The 13,245-nt window shown below is 43.8% G+C and overlaps 1 protein-coding gene across 1 annotated transcript; it reads left to right on the top strand.

Annotated features, from left to right (window-relative positions):
• The first annotated feature begins 260 nt into the window (after positions 1-260).
• dapk3 (death-associated protein kinase 3) lies at positions 261-12,594 on the top strand. Its single transcript, NM_001165387.1, is given in 12 exon segments — positions 261-271; positions 1,240-1,346; positions 6,086-6,215; positions 6,331-6,422; positions 6,646-6,784; positions 7,062-7,191; positions 7,895-7,943; positions 8,069-8,095; positions 8,365-8,517; positions 8,785-8,830; positions 9,585-9,796; positions 9,923-12,594. Coding segments are annotated over 11 exon segments (1,356 nt in total). The 5' UTR covers positions 261-271; positions 1,240-1,284; the 3' UTR covers positions 10,239-12,594.
• The last annotated feature ends 651 nt before the right edge of the window (positions 12,595-13,245 follow it).

The raw sequence follows: 13,245 nt of genomic DNA, 5'->3' as shown, positions 1-13,245 counted from the left end.
ATACGGCCCAATTGGAGTAAATCATTGGGATTCATTGAAGCTATTTGACAGATGCATTTCAGCATTTTTTTTGTTGAGAAAATCTAAGTTCATGGCTCTTTCAGACAGTAATGATTGCTTTTGCGGGTTCAAACTTGTGCACGTACAACGGTGAAGTCAGTATGATGTCATTCCATATGGTCCATCCTCCTGTCTCAAAGTGCTGTAATTTTCTTCAACCACCGGAAATTTGACTCAGGAGAGGAATGCAGGACCCGTAGCCAGTTATAATGTAAGTATCTGACTTGTAATTTTTATAGACAGTAAGGAACGATAAACTACCATCTCTGTTTCGGCTGACGTTATATAAAACTTGATGAGCGCTAAGTTCGAATCCTGTTCGCTAGTTAACATTAGTGAATTAGTTCATGTAGCTAGCTAGCTATCTAATATAGCATTACCAGCAAGCTTTGTCAAAAATGTAGCTATATTTTCTTTAGAATTTGGTTTTGCCACGACCCATTATCACGGCAAGAGTTTGGGGTTTGTTTGTTGTTATTTATAGGAAGAAGTTAGCCGTATCCCACTGGCTCACTTCTCCAGACTCCAAACGGTAGCTAGCCAGTTAGCAGCTAGTTAGCTACATATGGCTAAAGTTCAGTTTTTGCTTGTCAACAAAAAAAATACATTTTGCGGTGTAATGTTAATCCATAGTATTTCCGGTAACAACACGAAACCATTGTTTCTCAATCTGAGTAGCAAACGGTTATCTAATGTTAAAACCCGCAGTGAGACCCTTTAATCAGCGAGTTGATGGAAGAAGATGACGTAAGTCAGACTGGTATGCGGAGTTGTTAGTCCTACCAGCCAAGTTTTCCTTCTCAACTCCACGATGTTCATCACATATGTGGCTGGAGTCGAAGAAACCCAGCAACTCTGCCGCGTTGACTTTGGCCAAATAAGGACGACCACTTTTGGGGGGGGGGGGGGGGGGTATGCACATCATTGGTTGGGGATGAATTTGTTCAGGGTCAAATGGTTACATCAATTTACTGTATGTGTGTTAACTGATTGTATGCATCCCCCCTTGTGGCTAAATTATGCAGCCTATGGCATGCCTATTGTCAATCTATGACGTGTAGTATGTATTTGATCTATTTTTGCTCTTGTCAGCATCACATAAGTCTATCGTTGCCATGTTATGGGTCTCAATTTCCTTGGCAGGTACTAATAATCATGTTTCCCTGTTCTGTAATTCAGTGTGATTCAAGACACAACTTCTATCAGCAGCAACCCAGTCAGACCATGGCTGGCTTCAGACAAGAGGATGTGGAGGTGTTCTATGATATGGGGGAGGAGCTGGGGAGGTAAGATCTGACCTGTGTCTGTCTGTGTACAGTGTTGCTGGAGGAGGATACAAAGCAGACTTGATTCAGCTCTCCCAATGTGTCAGTGGGCAGAATTTGTAATTTTAGGAAGATTGAGGGAAAACTCCTACCCAGCATGAGGCACACTGGGCCAATGCAATTAAGTGTGCCTACCGTTCCATGTATTCTATTCCAGCCATTACAATGAGCCTGTCCTCCTATAGAGCCACCCACCAGCCTCCTCTGTTGCCTACTGATTCATATGTTTTTAATTAAGTGTTAGGATGTATGAGTACTAGAGGTCGACCGTTTATGATTTTTCAACGCTGATACCGATTATTGGAGGGCCAACAAAAAGGCCGATACCGGTTAATCGGCCGATATATATATTTGTAATAATGACAATTACAACAATACTGAATAAACACTTTTATTTTAACTTAATGCATAAATAAAATCAATTTAGTCTCAAATAAATAATGAAACATGTTCAATTTGGTTTAAATAATGCAAAAACACAGTGTTGGAGAAGAAAGTAAAAGTGCAATATGTGCCATGTAAAAAAGCTAACGTTTAAGTTCCTTGCTCAGAACATGAGAACATATGAAAGCTGGTGGTTCCTTTTAACATGAGTCTTCAATATTCCCAGGTAAGAAGTTTTAGGTTGTAGTTATTATGGGACGATTTCTCTCTACCATTTGTATTTCATTTACCTTTGACTATTGGATGTTCTTACAGGCACTATAGTTTTGCCACCCTAATCACGGGAGTTGATAGGCTTGAAGTTATAAACAGCGCAAGCGAAGAGCTGCTGGCAAACGCAGGAAAGTGCTGTTTGAATGAATGCTTACGAGCCTGCTGCTCCCTACCACCTCTGTCAGACAGTTCTATCAAATATCAAATCATAGTCTTAATTATAATATAATAAACACACAGAAATATGAGCCTTAGGTCATTAATATGGTCAATTCCGGAAACTATCATTTAGAAAACAAAACGGTTTTTCTTTCAGTGAAATACGGAACCGTTCCGTATTTTATCTAACGGGTGGCATCCCTAAGTCAAAATATTGCTGTTACATTGCACAACTTTCAATGTTATGTCATAATTTATGTAAAATTCTGGCAAATTAATTATGGTCTTTGTTAGGAAGAAATGGTCTTTCGCAACGAGCCAGGCGGCCCAAACTGCTGCGTATACCCTGACTGTTTGCAAGAGAAGTGACACATTTTCCCTAGTTAATATTGCCTGCTAACATGAATTTCTTTTAACTAAATATGCAGGTTTAAAAAAAATATACTTGTGTATTGATTTTAAGAAAGGCATGGATGTTTATGGTTAGGTACGTTGGTGCAACGTCAGTGCTATTTTCGCATATGCGCTTGTTAAATCATCACCCGTTTGGCGAAGTAGGCTGTGATTCGATGATAAATTAACAGGCACCGCATTGATTATATGCAACGCTGGACAAGCTAGTTAAACTAGTAATATCATCAACCATGTGTAGTTAACTAGTGATTATGTGAAGATTGATTGTTTTTTATAAGATAAGTTTAATGCTAGCTAGCAACTTACCTTGGCTCCTTGCTGCACTCGCGTGGTCAGCCTGCCACGCAGTCTCCTCGTGGAGTGCAATGTAATCAGCGTCCAAAAATGCTGATTACCGATTGTTATGAAAACTTGAAATCGGCCCAAATTTATCAGCCTCTAATGAGTACAGATCTCTCTTCACCTTTAACTCAATTCTTTATTTATTTTTTATTTGATTTACCCCTTTCTCTCCCCAATATCATTGTATCCAATTGGTAGTTACAGTCTTGTCACATTGCTGCAACTCCCATACGGACTCGGGAGAGGCAAAGGTCGAGAGTCGTGCGTCCTCCGAAACACAACCCAACCAAGCCGCACTGCTTCTTGACACAATACCCGCTTAACCCGGAAGCCAGCCTCACCAACGTGTCGGAGGAAACACTGTACACCTGGCGACCATGTCGCCACAGGAGTCGCTAGTGCGCGATGGGTCAAGGACATCCCTGCCGGCCAAACCCTCCCCAAACCCGGACGGCACTGGGCCAATTGTGCACCGCCCCATGAGTCTCCCGGTTGTGGCCGGGACCCCACCTTTAGTAACTATTGTATGTAAAGTGAAGCACTATATTTTTACAAAGATCTTCAATATTTATTGTTGGGCTCTCCTAATGATACAATCCAAATTCCACTTAGTTGACTTGAAATCACATAGCTGAATGAAAACATCCGTTGGCAAATTCTCAGTGTATTTGTGGGACTGTTTATTCAACAGTGTAGAGATCTCTGTCCTGTTATGCAAGCCTGCTCTGTGTTTTTAACAAGTCCTTATAAACTAAACAGAGCTGGAGCACTAGAATGAGTCATGTGCTTCTACAGGATTAAACCTGCATTTGTTCCAAATGGCAACCTATTCCCTACATAGCGCACTATTTTAGATTAGAGACCATAGGGCTAAAGTAGTGCACTATAAAAGGAATAGGGTGCCATTTGGGACACAATAAACCTGACTTCCTACCTTTATATGGAAGTAGTTTTGTTTTCTGCAGTGTTGCAGCAGAAGAAGAATGACATCATTGCCTTTTCTATGCGTTTATTTCCTCTTTATGTCCCTAGGTTTAGTCTTGCTGTTTATTAGCTGTTTTAGGTGTAGTCTAGCTGTTTTAGGTGTAGTCTAGCTGTTTTAGGTGTAGTCTAGCTGTTTATTAGGTGTAGTCTAGCTGTTTATTAGGTGTAGTCTAGCTGTTTATTAGGTGTAGTCTAGCTGTTTATTAGGTGTAGTCTAGCTGTTTTTAGGTGTAGTCTAGCTGTTTTAGGTGTAGTCTAGCTGTTTTAGGTGTAGTCTAGCTGTTTATTAGGTGTAGTCTAGCTGTTTATTTCCTCTATGGCTCTAGGTATGGTCTTGCTGTGTGAGAGCGGGGGGGACTGAGTTTGCTCAGAAAGGGCTTGCAGACTTACATTAAATGGCAGAGCAGAACATTCAGTTCTGTGCAGATAGAGAAGCGCTGTAGACTTAGCTTTAGGAACGGATAGACCCTCAGGAATGCAGTATTTATGAACTCGGCAAAACAAAGAAACGTCCTCTCACTGTCAACTGCGTTAGTTTTCAGCAAACTTAACATGTGTAAATATTTGTAGGAACATAAGAGTCAACTACTGAGATGTGACTAACAAAAATGGAATAATGTGTCCCTGAACAAAGGGGGGGTCAAAATCAAAGTAACAGTCAGTATCTGGTGTGGCCATCAGCTACATTAAGTACTGCAGTGCATCTCATGGACTGCACAAGATTTGCCAGTTCTTGCTTTGAGATGTTACCCCATCCTTCCACCAAGGCACCTGCAAGTTCCTGGACATTTCTGGGGGGAATGGCCCTAGCCCTCACCCTCTGATCCAACAGGTCCCAGACGTGCTCAATGGGATTGAGATCTGGGCTCTTCTCTGGCCATGGCAGAACACTGACATTCCTGTGTTGCAGGAAATCACGCACAGAACGAGCAGTATGGCTGGTGGCATTGTCATGCTGGAGGGTCATGTCAGGATTAGCCTGCAGGAAGGGTACCACATGAGGGAGGAGGATGTCTTCCCTGTAACGCACAGCGTTGAGATTGTCTGCAATGACAACAAGCTCAGTCCGATGATGCTGTGACACACCGCCCCAGACCATGACGGACCCTCCACCTCCAAATCGATCCCGCTCCAGAGTACAGGCCTCGGTGTAACGCTCATTCCTTCGACGATAAACGCGAATCCAACCATCACCCCTGGTGAGACAAAACCGCGACTGCCTTACAACAGGCCTACAAACCCTCAGTCCAGCCTTTCTCAGCCTATTGCGGTCAGTCTGAGCACTGAGGGAGGGATTGTGCGTTCCTAGTGTAACTCGGGCAGTTGTTGTCACCATCCTGTACCTGTCCTGCAGGTGTGATGTTCGGATGTACCGATCCTGTGCAGGTGTTGTTACACGTGGTCTGCCACTGCGAGGACGATCAGCTGTCCGTCCTGTCTCCCTGTAGCGCTGTCTTAGGCATCTCACAGTACGGACATTGCAATTTATTGCCCTGGCCACATCTGCAGTCTTCATGCCTCCTTGCAGCATGCCTAAGGCACGTTCACGCAGATGAGCACGGACCCTAAAGCCTCTTTAGTGTCTTAAGTTTTCATAACTGTGACCTTAATTGCCTACCATCTGTAAGCTGTTATTGTCTTAACGACCATTCCACAGGTGCATGTTCATTAATTGTTTATGGTTCATTGAACAAGCATGGGAAACAGTGTTTAAACTCTTTACAATGAAGATCTGTGAAGTTATTTGGATTTTTACAAATTATCTTTGAAAGACAGGGTCCTGAAAAAGGGACATTTCTTTTTTTTCAGTTTAGCTGCTTCTTCCTACAGCATTATCATGTGGTAAATCAAATGTTAGGTGTAAATGTTTATAATAAAAACAATAGCCACCCACTTTACATGTTTGCATAGAGTCTTTATCTTATTATATAAAATTAAACGGCCAGCCAGTGTGAAACGGCCAGCCAGTGTGTTGCAATGCTTCCAGTGAACACTAGCCTATACAATTTGTAGTCAAGAATTTATCCCTTTAAATCAGGATTTTCCCCAGATTAGCTATCTGAATTTGGCCCAGTCACTCTTTCTTGTGTTTCCTATGTTTATGTACAAATTATACTATGTATCATCCTCATTACCTCTCCTAGTGGACAATTCGCCATCGTACGGAAGTGTAAAGACAAGAGTTCTGGCTCGGAGTACGCCGCCAAGTTAATCAAGAAGCGTCGCCTGTCGTCCAGCCGCCGGGGCGTGAGCCGCGAGGAGATCGAGAGGGAGGTGAGAGAACAACAATGGAAATAAGAATTCAGGCTTTTTGTTTTATCCTCAATCATTGTATGTACTGGTTGGACCAGCTTTATATGCCTTTTTAAATAATCAAATGAATTTCAAGGTGAACATCCTGAGAGAGATCCAGCACAGCAACATCATCACGCTGCACGACATCTTCGAGAACAAGACAGACGTCATCCTCATCCTGGAGCTGTGAGTAGAGCTACACCAGTTGATATTTGGGATTGATCTAGGATCAGCCCCCCCCGTCCCCGTCCCGTCCTTGTAATCTGATTCACTATGATCTAAAAGGCTAAACTGATCCTAAAGCAGGATTCGTCTGAGACTTGTTCTGAATACAGGCCCAGACCTGTACTCAAATAGTATATTGATAAAATAGAGTAATTTTTTAACCCTGTTCCTTGGTGTGTTCCAGCGTGTCTGGAGGGGAACTATTTGACTTCCTGGCAGAGAAGGAGTCTCTAACAGAGGAGGAAGCCACACAGTTCCTCAAACAGATCCTGGACGGGGTCCACTATCTACACTCCAAACGCATCGCTCACTTTGACCTGAAGGTGGGAAGGGTGGAGTCTGGGGAAGGAGAAGCCAGGCTGGCATTGTAAACTAAAGTTCCATCTTGACTTGATGTATTCCTTTAAACTCCTACTGGAGCGCTCCGACTCCTCATTCAATGTATAACTTGATAGACTGTTTTGAGTCATTGGAACGTCAGTGAAAACGTCCAAAAGATTTTCCAGCATTTGAGAAATATATAGTTTGGTATCTTAAAAAAACAAAAAACATCTGTATTGTATTATTATCTGCATTCTGAAATGTTTGTTTGTGCTGTAGCCAGAGAACATCATGCTGCTTGATAAGAACGTTCCCAACCCCAGGATCAAACTCATCGACTTTGGCATCGCTCATCAGATCAAAGCTGGAAATGAGTTTAAGAATATCTTTGGAACGCCAGAGTTTGTTGGTGAGACCATAGAGATATGTTTGTAATATGTATTAATAATCTAATAATAGCAATTTAGTGTTCCACGTATATTTTGTTGTGTGAGACGCTCCTACATATTCATTTTCCTTATTAAAACATGCAGTATATCTTTAAACAGTATATTATTTATTTTTATTTTTGGTCATTTGAACTCCTTTTTCTCCCAAATTTTGTGATTTCAATCTTGTCTCATCGCTGCAACTCCTCAACGGGCTCGGGAGAGGTGAAGGTTGAGTCATGCGTCCTCTGAAATATGACCCGCAAAACTTAACCCGGAAGCCAGCCGCACCAATGTGTCGGAGGAAACACCGCTCAGTCAGCATGCAGGCGCCCAGCCAGCCACAAGGAGTCGCTAGAGCTGAATGAGCCAAACCTTCCCCTAACCCGGACGACGCTGGGCCAATTGTCCGCCGCCATATGGGACACACGGTCATGGCCGGTTGTGACACAGCCTGGGGTTGAACCCCAGGTCTGTAGTGATGCCACAACACTGCGATGCAGTGCCTTAGACAGCTGCGCCACTCGGGTGGCCCGTATAGTTTTAAAATAAAAATATTCCACAATGAGCTTAATGTTATGGAATGGGGAAAATATTCCTTGATATTTGTTTTAATAAGTGGAGGTCTGTGTGTTGATCTCCCTGAAGACCATCTGGGTTCTAATAATCCTGCTTGTTTTACAGCTCCAGAGATAGTCAACTATGAACCACTCGGACTGGAGGCTGATATGTGGTAAAATAAACTACGATTATTTGAAATGTTTTTCTGATTTTGAGAACTTTTTGTTATTGTTGTTTTTCTTGTTTCTTTACCCTTAAGGTAAATCTCACTAATTTGATGTCCTCTTGTTTCTCCAGGAGTATTGGAGTTATCACGTACATTCTGTAAGTATTGCTTCACATTATAATGGTGTCAGTTGAGCGACATAAACCGTGTCAAACATTGTTAGATTATTTCTAAATCTACAGACATATTCTGTACCTGTTTTACAAAATGGAGAACTACACAAGTGAACATTATTTCTGAGAAATCCAATCATTTACATGATGAAATAGCAAATAAGCACTTGTATTCAATATTTGGCCATGGCCTGAAAAACGGTACAATACCACCTTAGGTTGAGTGTTTTCAACATGCTGTTGGTCTTCCTCAGTTTGAGTGGTGCCTCTCCGTTCCTGGGGGAGACCAAGCAGGAGACTCTGACCAACATCTCTGCTGTCAACTATGACTTTGACGAGGAGTACTTCAGCAACACCAGTGAGCTGGCCAAGGACTTCATCAGACGCCTGCTGGTCAAGGATCCCAAGTAAGGCTGGTTTACTGTGGATAGAACAGGCCCGGGAATACTTAGAACAACACACGCAGGGACATGACAGTAACTATTTGCTTTTGTTTGTCTTGTTAGTTAATATATCATTGTATGGACTCTAGCAAAAGATGAACGTTTACTGAATCCGCACCATAGGCTTGGAGAACTTTGGTCTTCAGTGGAAATTATATAATTGCAATTACAAAGGCATGAGAGTAAAGCAGAAAGTAATAATTTAATATTTTTCATATCTTATTTCTCCAGGAAGAGGATGACCATCGATGACAGCCTTCAGCATCCCTGGATCAAGGTAGACATCTCTCACCATCTCACACATATTTTACATCTTACTGATCCCAAATGTTGGACTATCCCTTTGCCCTCTTTCACTTATAAAGCATCTGTTGGCTTTTAGCACCTGGTTTACTGCCTCTTTCCTGATGGTTTACTGCTGCTTTCCTGATGGTTTACTCCCGCTTTCCTGATGGTTTACTGCCTCTTTACTGATGGTTTACTGCTGCTTTCCTGATGGTTTACTCCCGCTTTCCTGATGGTTTACTCCCGCTTTCCTGATGGTTTACTGCCTCTTTACTGATGGTTTACTGCTGCTTTCCTGATGGTTTACTCCCGCTTTCCTGATGGTTTACTGGCGCGTTACTGATGGTTTACTGCCGCTTTCCTGATGGTTTACTGCCGCTTTACTGATGGTTTACTGCCGCTTTCCTGATGGTTTGCTACCGCTTTCCTGATGGTTTACTGCTGCTTTCCTGATGGTTTACTGCCGCTTTCCTGATGGTTTACTGCCGCTTTCCTGATGGTTTACTGCCGCTTTCCTGATGGTTTACTGCCGCTTTCCTGATGGTTTACTCCCGCTTTCCTGATGGTTTACTGCCGCTTTCCTGATGGTTTACTGCCGCTTTCCTGATGGTTTACTGCCGCTTTCCTGATGGTTTACTGCCGCTTTACTGATGGTTTACTGCCGCTTTACTGATGGTTTACTGCCGCTTTACTGATGGTTTTTGACCCCCTTTATCTACTATCCATTAACGCTCCTCTCCTCCCAGGTGATCAAGAGGCGGAACGTGCGCCAGGAGGAGAGCGGGAAGAAGCCGGAGCGCAGGCGTCTGAAGACCACGCGTCTAAAGGAGTACACCATCAAGTCCCACTCCTCCATGCCCCCCAACAACACCTACGTCAACTTCGAACGCTTCTCCCAGGTGCTGGAGGAGATCGCTGCTGCTGAGGAGGGGCTGAGAGACCTGGAACAAAACCAGAGGTGAGAGGGAGGGATGGATGGATCGATTAATCATTTTAATTTGATTATAAAAAAATGCATGTATAGCCGCTCTAATTGGATACAACGTGTATTCTATACATTCTAACATCTCCCTGACTTCTCCAGGTCGTGCCGGGAGGACGTGGCTGCTCTCCTGTCTATCTACGAGGAGAAGGAGGGCTGGTACAAGGAGGAGAACCAGAGCATCGCCAGCGACCTGGGTCACATCTGCCAGGAGCTGCAGCGTACCCAGGCCCAGCGCAGGCAGAGTCAGGAGGACGCCCGCGCCACCATGCTGGCTGCTAACGCCCTCAAGAGGAAGTTTGGCCGTCTGGAGAACCGTTACGAGGTCCTGGCAGAACAGGTGGCATCGGAGGTGCTCTGGGTGGAGGAGCTGGTCAGGGGGATAGAGAAGGAGAAGGACAGCCTCGTCATGCCCTGAGTTTGGTCTGGCTTCTAGTATCACTGACCTGGTCATGCCCTGAGGCCAGCCTGGCTTCTAGTATCACTGACCTGGTCATGCCCTGAGGCCAGCCTGGCTTCTAGTATCACTGACCTGGTCATGCCCTGAGGCCAGCCTGGCTTCTAGTATCACTGACCTGGTCATGCCCTGAGGCCAGCCTGGCTTCTAGTATCACTGACCTGGTCATGCCCTGAGGCCAGCCTGGCTTCTAGTATCACTGACCTGGTCATGCCCTGAGGCCAGCCTGGCTTCTAGTATCACTGACCTGGTCATGCCCTGATGCCAGCCTGGCTTCTAGTATCACTGACCTGGTCATGCCCTGAGGCCAGCCTGGCTTCTAGTATCACTGACCTGGTCATGCCCTGAGGCCAGCCTGGCTTCTAGTATCACTGACCTGGTCATGCCCTGAGGCCAGCCTGGCTTCTAGTATCACTGACCTGGTCATGCCCTGAGGCCAGCCTGGCTTCTAGTATCACTGACCTGGTTTCTAGTATCACTGACCTGGTCATGCCCTGAGGCCAGCCTGGCTTCTAGTGTCACTGACCTGGTCATGCCCTGAGGCCAGCCTGGCTTCTAGTATCACTGACCTGGTCATGCCCTGAGGCCAGCCTGGCTTCTAGTATCACTGACCTGGTCATGCCCTGAGTTTGGTCTGGCTTCTAGTATCACTGACCTGGTCATGCCCTGAGGCCAGCCTGGCTTCTAGTATCACTGACCTGGTCATGCCCTGAGGCCAGCCTGGCTTCTAGTATCACTGACCTGGTCATGCCCTGAGGCCAGCCTGGTTTGGTACAGACACCGGTCTTATATACCAGCTGTCATTACATTCAGAACAAGGGCCCAGAGTTTTTCTGGTGAGGGGAAAACTCTGGCCCCTGACCTTAAGCCATGATGCTAACCCGTCAGACATTTGATTAGGAAAAATGATCCCCCCCTCCCCATCTTCCCTTTCTAATGAGAGCACCAACAATGTATAGAGTCCCTCCCTACTATAAATACATTTAATCAACGAAATATGTGTTTAAAGAATGTCCATTCCAGTATTTTCTAAATTTATTCATAATGTTGAAAATGGTAAAGATTGTGATTCATTTTTGCAGTATATTTGGTTAAGATGGTGATACATACATACAGGAAGGTTTTCTGCACCTGCAATCATTTTCCTATAGTTTTTAGCCCCATACTTAAAGGGATATTTATCATTAACAGCTGACTATGATTAACCAATAAGGCCCGAGGGGGTGTGGTATACGGCCAGTATACCGTGGCTAAGGGCTGTTCTTATGCAACGCGGAGTGCCTTTGGACACAGTCCTTAGCCGTGGTATATTGTCCATATACCACAAATCCCCAAGGTGCCTTATTGCTATTATAAACTGGTTACCTACATAATTAGAGCAGTAAAAACAAATGTTTCGTCATACCCGTGGTATACAGTCTGATATACCACGGCTGTCAGCCAATCAGCATTCAGGGCTGGCACCACCCAGGTTATAAGTAACAACAACATAGTAGAAACAATAGAACGTGTTATAGGGAGATTCCATTTTGAAGTTAATCTTATTGACACTCAACAACCGTCTTGCTGTACTGCGAAGCTACAGACAAAGATGCAGATACTATATTATATATTTATACTATATAAATACTAATAGTTCTCTTACGTGTGAAGAGAGTCGTCTTAAAATGGATTGTACAAACCTGTTTTGCAACTTGCACGCAGCCTGTACATTGAACACCTTATTGCCTATACATAAGCTAAATCAAGTGTGTAGTAATGTCTAAACCTCTTCATGAATAATGGAAGTCTAGTGACTGTCCCTCCAAAACGTTTTAGGCCGGTTTCCCGGACACCGATTAAGCCTAACCCTGGACTATAAATAATGGTCAATGGAGAACCTCCATTTAGAAAATAGCATTTTAGTTCAGTATTTAGCTTAATCTGTGTCCGGGGAAAACCGTCCCTTTCGAATACAACTATTGCACAGTAGCCTCATACCAAATGATCTGCATGTCTATCTGCTACTATATTTGAATGATTATTTTAGTCAGCCTTCTGTCGCTATGACCATAGCCCCACACTACAGACATTCCATGAGTTGGTCTTAAATCTATGCATCACATTCCATGTTCCACCTAGAACTCTATGTACTGTACACTTCCCTAGTTTAATATACTATTTTGCACTTAAATATAGCTGTGTTCCAAACTATTTCCCATTTAATCGTTTCTTTTTTTTAATGTACCCAAAATGTATAATGGTATGTATTGTTAAGTTTGAATGATGACATATTTAGATGGGGTTTTGTTTCAAATAAACAAACTCATAACCTAAAGGAACTTTTCTGGTGTATATTTTTTCTGTCCATTGAGATTTAGCAGGTCCAGATTTCTCAGCTTTTTTTTGGACATAAAAAAGCATCCTTCCACCTGGAGCTTATGGAACTTGTCTCTCTCTGTTTCCATAGTAACTCAGAACTAAGGAATATAATCTTTGTCATTCAACGCAACCCGTGTTCCCTTCGACAACGTGGCTTGGTCTAACAGTTAAGTCGTCCGGGACGTGCTGTAACCTGTTGATGGCAGTGCTGCTGACCCTGCGGTGTCCCTCACTGTGTTTTGAGGCCAGTGCAAGGTATCCCAAAAGGTGTGTGGACCACAGTGTGCCTGCCTGCTTAGCAGTAAAGCTTCCCACTGGGCAAAAAACAGGTTGAATCAGCGTTGTTTCCATGTCGTTTCAACCAAAGCATTTAATGTGATGAAGTTCAATCAATATGGAAAACCTAAGGGACTTTACTATTTTCAGCCAACTTTAAACCTAAAGCCAATAAAGGGGGACATTTTTGGTTGATTTCATGTTAACCGACATCCGTTCCCAGTGAATTCCTCCCTCTGGGTACAAGCCTCCTGTCCAGGCGTGTAGTTGTAAATCACACTGCCTCACACTACAGAAACAGGAGATGGACTCCAGTCCCTATGGACTATTC

The sequence above is a fragment of the Salmo salar genome, chromosome 14, assembly GCF_965601325.2.
Source record: "Salmo salar chromosome 14, fSalSal1, whole genome shotgun sequence".
NCBI lineage: Eukaryota > Metazoa > Chordata > Actinopteri > Salmoniformes > Salmonidae > Salmo > Salmo salar.
The sequence above is the reverse complement of the archived record's forward strand: the minus strand, read 5'-3'. Positions and strand labels throughout refer to the sequence as shown.